The sequence below is a fragment of the Electrona antarctica genome (assembly GCF_951216825.1).
Source record: "Electrona antarctica genome assembly, chromosome: 19".
In the NCBI taxonomy this organism is placed as follows: Eukaryota; Metazoa; Chordata; class Actinopteri; order Myctophiformes; family Myctophidae; genus Electrona; species Electrona antarctica.
This window is the reverse complement of record NC_136800.1, coordinates 24919189-24934194: the sequence shown is the minus strand read 5'-3', so window position 1 is coordinate 24934194 and position 15006 is coordinate 24919189. Positions and strand designations below refer to the sequence as shown.

General features: G+C 45.4%; 2 protein-coding genes across 3 annotated transcripts in view; one reads left to right on the top strand and one right to left on the bottom strand.

Annotated features, from left to right (window-relative positions):
• The window catches only part of fastk (Fas-activated serine/threonine kinase), a 37667-nt gene that overhangs the window by 6720 nt on the left and 15941 nt on the right, over positions 1-15006 (top strand). For both annotated transcript variants that reach the window (XR_013792462.1, XM_079530431.1), the window contains exons 2-9: positions 1563-1996; positions 2380-2698; positions 3277-3407; positions 4495-4727; positions 6212-6527; positions 9413-9600; positions 10351-10499; positions 11660-11876. Coding sequence is in view for 1 of the 2 variants with exons in the window: in XM_079530431.1 (XP_079386557.1) it covers positions 1605-1996; positions 2380-2698; positions 3277-3407; positions 4495-4727; positions 6212-6527; positions 9413-9600; positions 10351-10499; positions 11660-11876 (1945 nt within the window). In the remaining variant the exon portion in view is untranslated. The remainder of the gene's footprint in view (positions 1-1562; positions 1997-2379; positions 2699-3276; positions 3408-4494; positions 4728-6211; positions 6528-9412; positions 9601-10350; positions 10500-11659; positions 11877-15006) is intronic.
• The window catches only part of tmx3a (thioredoxin related transmembrane protein 3a), a 253249-nt gene continuing 244873 nt past the window's right edge, over positions 6631-15006 (bottom strand). Inside the window, exon 17 of the transcript XR_013792463.1 lies at positions 6631-6642. The gene's annotated coding sequence lies outside the window, so the exon portion shown is untranslated. The remainder of the gene's footprint in view (positions 6643-15006) is intronic.

Genomic DNA, 15006 nt, shown 5'->3' with positions numbered 1-15006 from the left:
GTCGTTTACGGCAGTTCCGTGAACGCGGAGAGCAAAGGTCCGTTTCTCAATGGATTTGTCATCTAGGAGGGTTATTGAAATAATTAAGCCCCCATGTACCTCGCAAAAATGCGTGGAAAATTCATGAGAGCCCCAAATCCATATGGCCAGCCCACCATCAAAAACCTGTTCAGGCACAATAAGGCAAAATTACCTAAAATTAATTTTGCTTTCAGTAGCATGTGACGTGTCAAACTAGGGGGTTTTCATGATTCTGAATCCATTCCAGCCACTGTTTTTAGCCCAAGGAGTGTTTTTTGTGCAAAACTAATGCTTGGAATGGTAACCTTTTGGCCTTCACGCCCTTGGTCGTGGAACGAACTACAGTCCAGACTAAAATTGGCTTTGAAAGTTCCCTTGAAGTTTCAAAAGGATCATCCTAGATGTACAGTCCAACACTTGCACATGTTTGGATATGTACTAGCCTATATGTTCATGCCTATATATTTATTATGTCGGTTCAGATCGTGTATATTGTGTATTTTGCCCTGCTACTAAAAAGTAGGACTTTGGTGAGGTGTTGTATTTATTCATAGGTACTTTGAGGTGTATTATGGATGTTGTATTTGCTGGTCCAAAATGTAACATTGACGATGTGGTATTGAAGTGTAATTTTATTTCTGCCTCTTGGCCAGTTCCCACTTGTAAAAGAGATGCAGTCTCAATGTGTTTTTACTGGTTAAATAAAGGTTAAATAAAATAAATACAAATTGCAGAAAAGAACAAACAAAACAAAATGCCCGCACACTGTTGGGCTCCGTTGCGGACAGGTTTTATTTGCATCCACTGAATTCCTAGTGTATATTTCCAACTTGCTCTTCATCACTCAAAATCGAAAACAAACAACAAAACTGGAGGGGTTTGGGAAAATAATAACTGCATTGTAGTACCCATGCAAAGACTTTAGGATGGTCCTGATGATAATGAATCTTCCCTACAAAGCCAAAGTGCAATAACTACACCTTGTGATATAGTGTAGCTATAGTGTAATATCACTTATATGCCAATATCTCATTTGACTGGCCAGTTGAAACACTTTTAAAGCCATTTTTCAGTTCATGTTTTGTTCGTAGTTACTGCATTTCGGCTTTATAGGGCAGCGTTGGTGCAGTGGACGTGTCTCTGAGACTAGCTGTCATGCTAGTACAGTGGAATCTGTGGTTTTGTTTAAAATGGGACGGCCTCTTTTCCTGGTGTTTTGCCAGGTGGGCGTGGTTATATGCCTAAACCTAACCTTAACCTCACAAACGCTATGCCTAAACCTTACCTTAACCCTAACCTCACAAAATGTTATACCTAAACCCTAACCTCACAAAAATGATGCATAAACCTAACCTCAGAACCACGCTCGTCACCCACCTGGGCGAACACCTGGGGAAGAGGTAGTCCCTGTTTTAACTGCCCCTTTAACCCTTAATTCTCCTGTATCCCTCCCTTCTCGCTCTCCTGCTCTCTTTCCTGTTTCCTTCTCTATTGTCTCTTATGTCTCTATCTGTCCTCTGTCTCTCTTTCTCTCTCTCTAGGTGTTCCACGTTACTTCCTGGTTGTAGACCAGGCATTGTGCTATGCAGTTTGTCTCATTTGGTTGTCGCCTCCTGAGCCTGAGGTCCAGCCGGCCGCCTCCTCTCCTCTCCCTCCTCCACCTCCTCCCCCCCTCCCGCTCCTCCCCTCCTCTCCTCCTCTCCCTCCGGCTTCCCTCTGTTGCTCCTCGCTGCCCCCTCTTGGCCAGCGGCAGCATGTACACCCCTCGTCTCTACGGCACCACAGTAGGAGGAGGAGGCGGAGACAGAGGAGGAGGAGGGGCTAAGCTGGGGCGGAGGCTGGGCGTGGCGGGCGGAGGTGGAGGGCTGTCCGTTTTGGAGAACCACCCCACCCATCATCACCTGTCGCCCCATCACCCCCCGCCAACGTCCTTCCCTGTGTACCAGGGCAGGCCCGAAGCCCACCACCATACAAGGTATCTTGCACGTTTGTCATGTTGACTTGACTGACCTTACAGGTATTAATGTCGACCCACGGGATGTGTGGATGTGCCCAGGATGTAAACAAAGGCTGTCTGGATGGGTGGATGATCGTCTTTTCTTCCACCTGGAAATAAAAAATTGTAAACCAACACGATCATCGGTTCTTAGTTATAGTCGCTTGTTTTGACCAAAAACGCAATCTGGGAAAATAAACCGTGTCTTATGCTTTGCGGATGTGGATTTTTCTTATTGCTATCATTTATTGGCTTTGTTGTCGTACCACAGAACCTTGAGTTTGTGGAGCTCACAAAATTGTGTTTTGCTTGTTGTACAAGTGGCGACAAATACGATGTCCTTGTACCTTCTTGATTCGCAGATCCGCCCACTTTCATGGCCACGCCCCCCACCAGCATCACCACCACTACACCCCCCAGCCGCCCCACCTCTCCTCCTCTCTGCCGCCCCCGCCACACCACCCCCACCACCCCCCGCACTACCACCCGCCCCACCCCCACCACCACCATCACCACCACCACCACCACTACAGCACCAACACCGCTGCCCCCGCTGGTGGCCCGCTGAACATCGGCCAGCAGCAGAAGAAAAAGACGTGGAACTTCATCCATGAGAAGATGAGCTACGACACGTTCTTCACCATGAAACGGCTGATCGAGCGTTCGCGGCAGCCCGACGAGGTATGTGTGTCTCATTTCATGTTCTAATTAGAGTTGTATCAGAAACGCTGCCGATACTGGTAGCGGTATGCCAGTGTATGCCATTGTGATACCACATAATTTATCGCAAGATGATTTAATCTACAGTAATATCATAGTGTTTTATACACTAAAGGTCCCTGCACACGTGTTTTTCGGATTTTTAGCGGCGTTTCTCCATCGGTTTTCCGAAAAACGCGTCCAGATCGGTGGTTCTCAAACGTTTAAAGCGCCAATAACAGTGTACAAATGGAAGTAAATGGACCTGTAATGGTCCATTTATGTCCACTTTAAGGCAAAAGTTTTAAATAATCATGATAATGATCTTGTGAATCGTGATAATGGTCATCCTTTATATTTTTGTGAAACGTATTGTGAAATGTAGTGACCAATGAGTGACCGAGTGTATGTCTGAGCAGCCTAAAGGGCCATTCACACTGAGCACTTTAACTATAACTGCAGCCAGCCAGTGGTGTTGTTTAGCAGCCTGCACCGCTCAGTTCACACAGGTGTGATTATTTCCTTTAAACATGACGTCTAAATTAATCAAACCAAATCAGGTGCTGCGCTGGCTCACCCAGAACCCCGGCAAGATCTCCCACAACCACTACCCCATCGCCCTGCAGAAGATAGGCCAGCTGCTGCAGAGCACGCCACCACCACCCGGAGCACCACCGGGATCTGGTCCAAGGTTGGTATACTATGTTGGACAAAATTGCCAATTTTACATCGAGGTACCCAGATGTGAGAGCTGAGCCAGAAGGCAAAGCTCTCTGTCTACTGATAAATCTTCGTTCCTACTCTGACCTATGGTCAGGAAGTGTGGGTCATGACCGAAAGAATAAGGTGGCGAATACAAGCGGCCAAAATTAGTTTTCTCCTATGGGTGGCTGGCATCTCCCTTAGAGATGGGGTAAAAAGTTCAGTCACGCAAGAGAGACTCGGAGCGGAGTCACTGCTTCTTCGCCGGGCTTCTGGCTAGGATGCCTCTCGAGCCGCGTCTCCCTAGGGAGGTCCTCAATACACGTCCCATTGGGAGGAGACCCCGGGGCAGACCAAGGACCAGATGGAGGGATTACATTGCCACACTGGCCTTGGAACGCCTCTGGATCCGACTACGGATAAGCAGTTGAAGATGGATTGATGGATGGATACCCAGATGTCCCTACCTATGCTGTTACCCTTTTGAAATGCAATGGGTGCCCAGCCGCTTCTACAGTATGATCAGCTTTGTGTGTATGATTGTATGTCTGTCTGTGGATATGTAACACGAACTCCTGTAAAGCCTCAGCACTACTTGAAAAGACACAGACGCACACTCTGGCCAGCACTGCACAAGTGCACATGCACACACGCACGCCACTTAAATTACGTCATTAACTGCCAGATGAAATGATCATGGTCGCTCCCCTAGTGTTGTTGCTGAGGGTGTGATTCACTTTGGAGAAGTAGTTTGACAAGTATGAGGGCACTGTCTTTTTGACCATCTTAAATACCAATACCAGTGATATAAACCCTGTCTTCTACCCTGAGCCATCCCAAACTAGCAAAGTGTGTTAGAACTAGGTGGGCCATGGGCTTACGGCCGAGAAGTAGTCGGAACAGTTTGTTTTAGGAGGTCTGAAGCTTAGTTTTTAGTGACATGTTGGCGAACCAAGAGGTGCAAGCATAATCAAAATGGCATTGAATGAGGGCTCCAGCTAGAGCTTTTGTTGACTAACTACAGTAGCAGTGGGACCAGTACGCTGTTAGTTATTAAGTATACTAATTGTTCCCAGTGCTGTGGGGGCTGGCAGCAGTGGAACCAATCCGGACACGGCGCTGGGAGGCAGTGGGAACACATCGGCGGTGGTCGGGGAAGGCAGCGGCGGCGGCAGCGTGGAGGACGCTGAAGGAAGACAGATCCTGGACCAGCCAGACTTCCACACGCTGTGCAACTCCATCGTCAGCGACTGCTCCAAGTTCGACAACTTCAGCATCGTCAACTGTCTGTATGCCGTGGCTGCCCTGGGTGAGTGAGTGTCTGTGGCTTTGTCCCTCTGTCAGTGTGTATCCAATGGCTCTGGGTGAGTTCTGTATGTATGCCGTCCATTATTATGTTTTCTTTTAGTTTTAATAGAATCCTAAAGGCCATGTCCCTATGGACCTTTTAATGTTTGTTTCGAGCACTAAACATGACATCATGTGGCAGCCAAGACATTTAGTGTTTGTCACACACACAAACAATACAATAACTCTCTATTCTCCGCAACGTGAAGCCATATTGGCTGAACGCCACAACGTGAAGCCATGAGCCATGACACGGTGCGTGCACACACAAATACGGTCCGACACTACTTTTTATCATCATATCCCTGTCTTCATCACATCGCGCGAACCAAGGGAATCAAGGGATAACAGGTACGGCACGGTGCGTGGACGGACGGACAGAGCATCTCTCTCACACACACACACACACACACACACTAAACAGCATATCTCACACACACACACACACACACACACACACACACACACACACACACACACACACACACACACACACACACACACACACTTTTTTTTTAACATGTTTATTGATTTTTGAGTGGTGCAACCACTCCAAGGAACAGCAATGTCCCTATGTCCCAACCTATGTCCTAATGTGACTATGTCCGTTTAGAGTACCAGTAGGGGCAAAAGTGGCGCTGTTGTGCCAGAGAGAGAGATAGTGTTGCACTGTTGCCTGCTAATGAGAGAGAGAGGGGAGTTGCAACAGTTCATACGTGTGTGATTTTTCTTTACAACATAGTATTTTCAAAGCAATTATTCACATATTTTCCCTCCCACACCCACATGGAAGCATAATGACATAATGGACCACAGACCTCCAGAATGTGACTATGTCCGTTTAGAGTACCAGTAGGGGCAAATGTGGCGCTGTTGTGCCAGAAACAGAGAGAGAGAGATAGTGTTGCACCTGCTAATTACAGAGAGGGAGGCAGGGGGAGAGGGGAGTTGCACCACTCAGTTCACACAGGTGTGCTTTTTCTTTTAAGTATTACTTAAGTCCTTAAAGGACCACTTTTCAACCTATCTTCATATAATTGGTCCTCATTAATGTTCATGATAAAATGCCACAATTTTTTGGCTTCCATTATCGCATCGCAACTTTTCAGGAATAGAAAGCCAAAGCCTGCAGTTTCTATTAGCTTGGACTCCCCATCGATAATGTCATTGGTGGACGGGTTTCTGAACTGCCCACAGCCCTCCTATGAGAGACAGACTGAGTAGGAAAAAGATGGTGGCATTTTTTTTAGAAAAAAACCCCCACAAGTTGAGAACTAGCCTTGCAGTGACCAGACACGAATCTGCCGGTGCCAATTTTTTTTCCCTTGGCGTATTACGCAGTGTGATATTAGTATGGCCAAGCCAGGCTAGTTGAGAACCACTAGCTTGTAGTATGTTAAGAGCGTATGCTAAATGCTTAAATTGTATGATGATGTTTGTTCTCAGGTCTGCCCAGTGAGTCTCAGGTGGTGGAGGTGCTGGAGGCGGAGTCTCAGTCCAGGCTGGGTCAGTTCAACCAGAAGGACATGAGCATGGTGTTCAGCTCCAGCATGAAGCTGCATCCGGGCAGCCAGCACCCGCTCACCGAGGCCTGCCTGGCCAGCCTGGAGAAGAACCTGGAGCGAGAGCGCCACCCGCAGACGCTCTTCCTCCTGCTCTCATACTACCGCCTCAAGTGGCGCTCGCTGCAGACACAGGAGGCGGCCAGCGGGGGTGCCAACGGACCCCCTCCCCCGAATCCGGAACAGCTGCTAGCTAACAGGTAGGGGGGGGGGGGGGGGGGGGGTAGACATTAAATGGTAGATGCCTCCTCCGGCTCTGGGGCATGTGTATCGTATGGCGGCTGCCATTTTTGTTTCCAATATGGCGGAGGCAGGCTGATGTTGATTGTTGACTCTATTGTAGGGAGCAACTACCAGCCGTGGGTGTGTGGGGGACATGCCAACATTCGTTTAGTGTGAAGGTTCTGTGTAGAGTACTCTTATTATTATTATTATTAAGGGACCAAGAAGTCACGAAGTGACTTTGGTCACTTATTGCTTTTGTGTTTATTTTTCTTCTCCTCCTTCTTCTCCTTCCGCCAAAAATAGCTGTTCTGGCTGAACCGTGCAGTCGGTTTTCGCGAAACTTGTCAACATGGTAGAGGGCCATGCCAAATGTTGACTATGCGAAGCCCATGACTATTGGCCAAATGGTGGCGCTATAGCACTCAATTGAAATGCAAACTTTGAATGTGAATAGCTCATGAACCGTTTGACCGTTGACAATGACACTTTGATACACATATGTGTCTCCTCATGCCGAACAACTTTCGTGTTCTGACTTTTGACCTCTGACCTTTAGATCACCCGCCATTTTGAATTATATGAAAAACAGTTAAAATGTATCTCCTCCCAGGATCTTTGATCAAAATGCATGAAAACTTCTACACATGAACTTCGGACCTATACGGACAAAAAATCGTGGTACATTTTTGTTAAGTGAAAAAAGTTTTTATGAACATATGAAAATTGCTGTTTTGTGAAACTTCTTCTTCTGCCCCTAATACCTACATGAAGTGTCATTTGCTTATGACACTTTAGACTTTACAGTATGGTAGAGGGGCATGCCAAATAGCACTGAAAGCAGTCTTACTCCAATTGGCCAAAGGGGGGTGCTATAGCAATTCTTTGAAAATGAAACCTTTCAACAGTCATAACTCATGCCTCGTTTGGCAAAGATTCATGGCACTTGTTTCCACATGTTCCTTGACTCATCGGGAACACATATGTCACTTTGACAAGTAAGCTCCGCCCTCAGATTTTCCGCCATTTTGAGTAGTTTGAAGAATGTTTATACCTGATTTTCTGCCTGGTTTTTTGAGCAATTTGCGTGAAACGCTCTACACACAATGTATGGACCATTATCTGAAATTCCAGTTGAAGAGAACTTTGTACGTGAAAGAGCTCTCGCCCTTTGACCACAAGGTTGTGAGTTCAAATCCGGGTACCGACAACTCAGCTTGTCAGTCTTATTTGTGCATATTGTTCTTATTGCGTATTGTCTTCTTTCTTGGTCCCGCCTTATCGCTGCTTGCAGCTATATTTATTATTATTATTATTATTATTATTATTATTATGTGCAGTAATATGTGACACTTTTGTGATTTCACTGGGCATTGAGAATTAACTGGTTAAATTGTGGAATCAATTCAGGGTTGGTTTGGTCCAGTGGGAGGGTTCCTAGCCTTTATAAGAGGGGGACCTGCCACTGCCCAGCAGTCAGTGTAGGGCTGCACATGGAGCAGAGAATACCTAGAGCCAACCTAGCCCCCTTTGGGACCCTGGGTTACCTTTTCTGTATTTTGGACGGTGGTACCCTTGGGCAGTGGTTCCCAAACTTTTTTCATGTCAAGTGAACACTCATAATTGACACTATTTAGGCTGCAGACCCCCATAAGAGAAGAGTTTTACGGCTCTAGCAGTGATTCTCAACACGTTTAATGTCAAGGACCCCCATTTAATGGCATTTCTATCTCTGGGACCCCCAATCTATATTGAAAAATCATTGTAAAGTGTGTACAAATGGAACCAAATGGACCCGTCCATTTGGTTCCATTTGTACACTGAGTTACAGATCCATAAGGGTCCATTAGGTTCCAAACTATCATTTAGCTGGGGACCCCCTGGAACTCCAAGGACCCCTGGGGGTCCCTGGACCCCACTTTGGGAACCACTGCCCTAGGGTCCCTTGAAAGTTAATCCCCTCTCCATAGGATGCAGCTGGTCATGGACACATCCAGCGTCGCTTGAGTGTTGATGAGATGTTTCAAAGATGCATAAAGTAGCAGTAGGAGACTGCGGAAACTTGTGCGAAGCGGCATTAATCGGTGTTGCCGTTAAGTATTTTTAATCTATTTTTGAAGTTTTGGCTTCTCTGAAATTCTCTCTTCCTCACTTCCACATGTCCCGCCTACCGCACCGTGATTGGCTAGCTGCACGTTGCTGTATCTGGGCTCAGACATTATATAAACTGTTTTAAAGAGGAAACATGTCTTCTTATTTTTAAATTAACCAAAGCTAAGATTTGGCCATAACAGAAGATTAAAACATCCAGCATGTACGCGGTCGGCCAATCAGAGGCAGTAACTAGGACGTGCAGCTAGCCAGTCGCGGCACGGGAGGTGGGGCATTGGGAAGTGAGGAAAAGAACATTTCAGAGAAGCCTGACCTTGATTAAAAATACTACGGCAACACCGATTAACGGCGCTTTGCACAAGTTTCCGCGGTCTCCTACTGCTACTTTATGCGTCTTTGAAACATCTTGACTGGATGTGTCCGTGACCAGACAGTGGTACAGCTGCGTCCTATGGAGAGTGGATTAACTTTCAAGGGACCCTAGGGTACCGCCGTCCAAAATACAGAAAAGGTGAGCCAACCTGGCCAGTGTGGTGTAAATATGTCATTTTTGGGTGAATAAAAACACAGTTTGATTTCAGGATTTTTCTGCTTTGGAGTATTTTTTGAGTGTTGAACCAGGTACTTTTTTTGCACACACTACCTTCACACTAGGACAGTGTGACCAGTGGACAGAGAGGTGATAACTAGTTTTAGTTACTGTGACTAGGGGACAGAGAGGTTAACTCACTGCTCTGTGTTCTCCCCTCAGAAAGATTCTTCGTCTTGTCAAACACACTCTGGCCAGCGTCAGCGGTGTGCGTGACCAGGAGATGGTGCTGTTGGACGAGATGTTGGCAGCCTGTGCCAGAGAGGCTAGCAACAAGAGCCTGGAGCTCATCTTCAGCTCCCACCTGTTCTACCAGAACAGACAGGAGAGATTTATCAACAGCCTGGCAGGTAAAAATGTCTATATTATTATTCTACCAGAGCAGACTGGTGAGATCTGTTAACAGCCTGGCAGGTAAAATATAAGTATTGTATCTATATTTGTATTCTATCAGAACACGTGGGAGAGATTTATAAACTCATTGGCTGCCTTTGAAGTGATTCACGTGATAAATCTAATGTCGATTCCTGCCATTGACGTGATTTTTGTTGTTGTATTGATTCAGAATGGTCTTGCTAATATCTACCGAGTAGTAGCTTCCCCGTCGCTATGCACCATTGGCTTCCGCTGTGGTTCGTCAATGAAATGTTTCCCCACCGGCCACTTCCATTATAATATGATAGCAGCTTTTTTCTCTGAATTGAGGCTCAGACTGAGGAGATTGAACAGAAAGTGTTAGTGGCTAATTACTAAATCTCTGCTACTTTGCGGTTACAATATTAACGCTTCTGATGACTTTTAAAGTTAGGACTCATCACATTAGTTATAGGCGATTTGCTTCTTGTTTTTTGGGAAGTGAATTTTGGGGTCTTCAAAAATCAAAATAAAAGATCCCTTTTCTACGGCCCGCAGTGAGGGACATTAGAGTGAATCGCTGGAGGAAGTCAGTTTTAACAGCCTGGAAGATAAAATATACATGTATTATATTGTGTCTGCCGGGTGGAAGCCTCATATGTCCAAAACTGTTACTTTTCAGGAGCATTTGAAGCTCAAGTGTTCTTTATGCCTCATCTTTTGTCATTACCATGTTGTGTGTTCAGAGGAGCTTCCTAAGAAGGTGGACAGCATCACTCCGTACACCATGGCCCTCATAGCCAAGTATGTCGCCCGACACCGGCTGAGAGAGACACGTTTGCTGGACACCATCGCTGAGTTCCTGGTCAAGAAGGCCGAGTACCTGGACAGCAAGGTAAGTCAAATCAAACGTTATTGATGGCACATTCAGAAACATCCACCGTTGACCAAAGTGTTGCACATGCACAAGATGAACGAAACCTCAACAAATGCATGTGTGCTCACATACTCACTTGACATAAACACATTAAATTAAACAAATTAAAATCCAGTCAGATGTGATTATAAAAGCACCTGGTCAGCAAGGTAAGATGAGCTTGTTAACCACTTTCCCTTTCACTTAAAAATACTGTCAAATATAGCCGGTCTACATGCGACGCGTTGTGTCACATTTAGTAAGAGAATCTTATGAAAATCTGGGAACTAAATCGTTACCAAGAAATGTCTTCACCAATGTGTTTCTAAAGGTGTCTAATAACATGTACTAAAAGTTTGAAATTCAACTCCTGTGGGAAATTTGAGTTATTAGCATAATATGTGACCATACCATTAACATCCTATATAAGGCCAAATGTCATAATTCTTTAAGTAGCATGTGAAACTAGGGGGGTTTCATGATTCTGAATCCATTCCAAGCATTAGTTTTGCACAAAAACACTCCTTGGGAGGAAAACAGCCATAGCCGTAATTAGCCCAATGAGTGTTTTTAATTGTAGTATGACAAAGTAGGGCATTCATTTACAAATTCATAACGTTATAACGTTAAAATATGGACATACAAGCTTTCTACCCGACATCGACGATAACGATATGTAAAATGTCTTGAGACAACACAATTGATTGAATATTAGTCCGAAATGTAAACGGCACACGATACAGTGCATAAGGCTAAAAGAATAACACAAAAAAGGTGCTGGGTACTTGTTTCCATTATAGTCCTATGTATTCAATTCATCAACCCCATCCATCCATCCATCCATTTTCAACCGCTTATCCGGAATCGGGTCCCAGGTTAACAGTTCCAACTTAGATTTCCCTTGTGGTCTCCTAGATAGATGGATTTTCAGGCCTGTTTTGAAAGAAGCCAGTGATCCCTTTTTTTAATGGGTAGTGTCGGGGCATTCCACATTTTGGTGGCAGAGTAGTAGAATGACAATTTCCCCATCTTCGCTCTGTAGACGAGTGGCACCGCATCGGCATTTTGCAGCCGTTAGGGTTCGAATGTGACCTTTAACGTGAATAACTGACCTTTAACTCTGACCTCACCCACCGCAGGTGATCCAGAAGCTGGTGTTTCCGTTCAGCCGGATGTCGTACCGTCCGTCCAACCAGGTCCAGTTCTTCAACAAGCTGGAGGTGGTCCTGGAGCTGAAGGCCCTGAGCTCCCCCCTGGCCACCGTCAACATCCTGATGTCTCTGTTCCAGCTGGGCCACTTCCCTGGTCTGGTGCTGCACAGGGTCTTCAGCGCCGCCTTTATAAGCAACGTTACCAGTGAATATACTATTACTACTACCCACATAACACTGTTTATATGCTACTGTATACCAGGGCTTCCCAACCACCGGTACGCGAGAAACCGGCCAGGAATTCCAAGTTTATGGATTGTACAAATATGCGCAGGCAATGAAACCTTGCGTCAGCAGGATTATTATTAACGCCGGAGAAAAGTCATGTCCATCACATATCCAAGAATTCGTCAGTGATGTCACATCACAGAGTATAATAGAGCACCGAAGTCCTGACGTCACTGTCAGTAGAGGGCGTCAGTCCCCAGGTTTGTGTACTTTTTATTTGCATTGTAATCTCCATAGGGGGATTTTAGATCGCCTCATATAAGAACTGTGTTTGAAAAATAAACCGATCACCCCGGCCTTTTCACTCATATGGATATGAAGCATCGACTGAAGGTGGAAATGTACAAATATACCCAAAGAGTAACAAAATAAGCGTTAGAAACGAGCCAAACAACCCAGAGACTACATTTCCGGGTAGGCGGGTGGCTGCATCTGCCCGTCGCACAACAGAAACTGAATATTAATTACGTTTATTTTTATTTTATTGATATTTACTGTTTCGTGGTTAGTACGTGTTGAGTCACCACCAGCTGAGCTTACGTCAACGAGGAATCTCAGGAACGCAATGTGTTGACAGCTGGGCATGACGTATATTAGCAGCGACATTGCCTTCATATGTAGTTTCAAAGCTTTTGCGGCCACATTAATTCCATTTTCTCCAGAAACTGGCTGTATCAAATATGAATGGAAATCATTAACGACGCACAGCCACTCCCCTGACAGAAAGGCAGGGGTGGTCGGTTTATTTTTCAAACACAGTTCTTATATGAAGCGACCTAAAATCCCCCTATGGAGATTACAATGCAAATAAAGAAATCACACCCGTGTGAACTGAGTGGTGTAAGGTCTTATATAGCCTGTCTGACGTAATTAAATCATGTCTGACGTAATGAAATCACACCCGGGTGAACAGGGTGAACATAGCAACCATGCTCATTCTTTCTGCACAGAAAAAAACCCCTGTTCACCCGGGTGAACAGGGTGAACATAGCAACCATGCTAATTTTTTCTGCACTAACAAAGCCAGTTGTAGGAGTGGTTTACACTACTCAACACTAACAAAGCCAGTTGTAGGAGTGGTTTACACCACTCAAAAATACATGAACCTGTGTGTTGGCGCCCTCTACTGAAAGTGACGTCAGACTTCGGTGCTCTATGGCGTTCTACATCTGTGCTACTTAGGTGGTGCATAAAAGTGACTTCACTGTCGAATCCTTGGTATATTTATCCTAGCCTCTTCAGCATGCGTTGATCAGCAGCGTCGCTAGTATAAGCTTCTTTTTTCACATTCGCACTAATGAAACGCTAAACAGGATTATTATTTCATGTCAACAATCAAGTACAACTATCAGAATGTATAGTGGGGCAGCTTGAATGCTTTTTTTTAGTAGTAAAATACTTCACAAGTGGAAAGAAACATAAAAATCTCACTCGTGTGAAGTGAGGGGCGCTCTTATCATCATACATCATCATACATCACATTCCGTGCTCAGTCAATCAAATGATCGCTATGGGGTACACACATTGCTCAGCCAATCAAATCATCGCTATGGGGTACACAGTCACAAAGCTGGGCATAGGACTGACGGGCTAGCGCCCCTCAAAAAAGTACTCCTTAGGGGTTGTTCTTGAAATAAAACACATTAGCCACTGAAAAATCAAGATGGCTGCCACGTTTCCAAAATGGTTGCCTCGTGATACTATTTTGTGAGCAACCTGGTGTAGAATTGTCCTATAGTAACGATCTTGCTATCAAAGCATACATTCTTGTGTATACCTCTGGAGAATCCGCTTCATTCAACCATATTAGCCCATACCGACTTTACTGAGGGATATACGCACCCGAACTATGTGCAAACTATGTATGCCTCTTGGTTCATTCTTTGGAAAAATCCCATTAGCCACCTACATTTCAAAATGGCCGCCAAGTTTAAAGATGGCTGCCTTTTCAGATATTTTTTATACATTAATTGGGTTGTTTGGGTCCTACTTCTAGACAAAATGTGCAAATTCGATGTAAATACATTTCTACAACCAGAAATGGTGCAGGATTAACTCGGAACTCTCTTTTTCCGTGAAGGTAGGGACTTGAATGACTTGGGTCAATCGTTTTATTGAAGAAAGTAAAACTTTCAAGAAGACGACAAGTCAAAGTTATTACAAAACAAGGTCAGGTTCTGATCTACCCCTGACAGAAGAGTATGACCTGGATTGGTAACCAAAAAATGGTAACCTCCATGCAGTCTGTCCCACAGTCTCTGGATCCTCTCTCTGTGAGCCTCACATAAAGCTTTGTTCTCTGCCTTCCGTCCTTCTAGCTGAAATCAGAAGTTGAAGTGGTCTAATGTTTTCTTGGGACAGGCAAATGGCCTCCTCATCCTCGCCAACAACGTCCTTCTCGAAGGTGGTCTCGGGGAGATGATATAAGTCCCTCATTAGCAGGATGACCTGTTTCCTGAGGTCTTCAAACTCCTCATGTCTTCGTTCCTTCTCTGCCGCCTGGCTTGCGATGGGTCTGCGAAAAGCCTGGAGTTGCTCCAGGTAGAGAACGGACTGGAGGCCTCACTGATGCCGTATGGCTCTGAACACAGGATGACACACAGCTCGTGGTCCTCCTCCAGCTGGGCTGGAGGAGCTCTCCTTCACCAACCCTGGTACGGAGATCCTTCTCCTTCTGGAGGATTGTCATCCCGCCCTGGCTTCCACTCATGGGTAACTCGAGTTCCAGACAGAGTTTGGACAACACATGCTGGCATTTTTCGATATTGTCAAAGAGCCTCTTCTTCAGTGACTCTTCCTCAGCAATCGTGTCGTCCAGTATATCCTGGACATGCTTTTTGACTCCGATACTCAGGGATTCCTATTTCCTCCCAGATGTCCCTCAGTTTATAGAGGGCTTTATTCATGCAAGCCACATACTCTGCTGTGACCACCTCACTCTTCCTCATGATGATGAGGATGAAGTCCCAGTGCTTCTCAGATTAGATGTATAACCGTACATTACAACTATCCCAATTATAAACACTGGTTCAACCAGACAAACCACT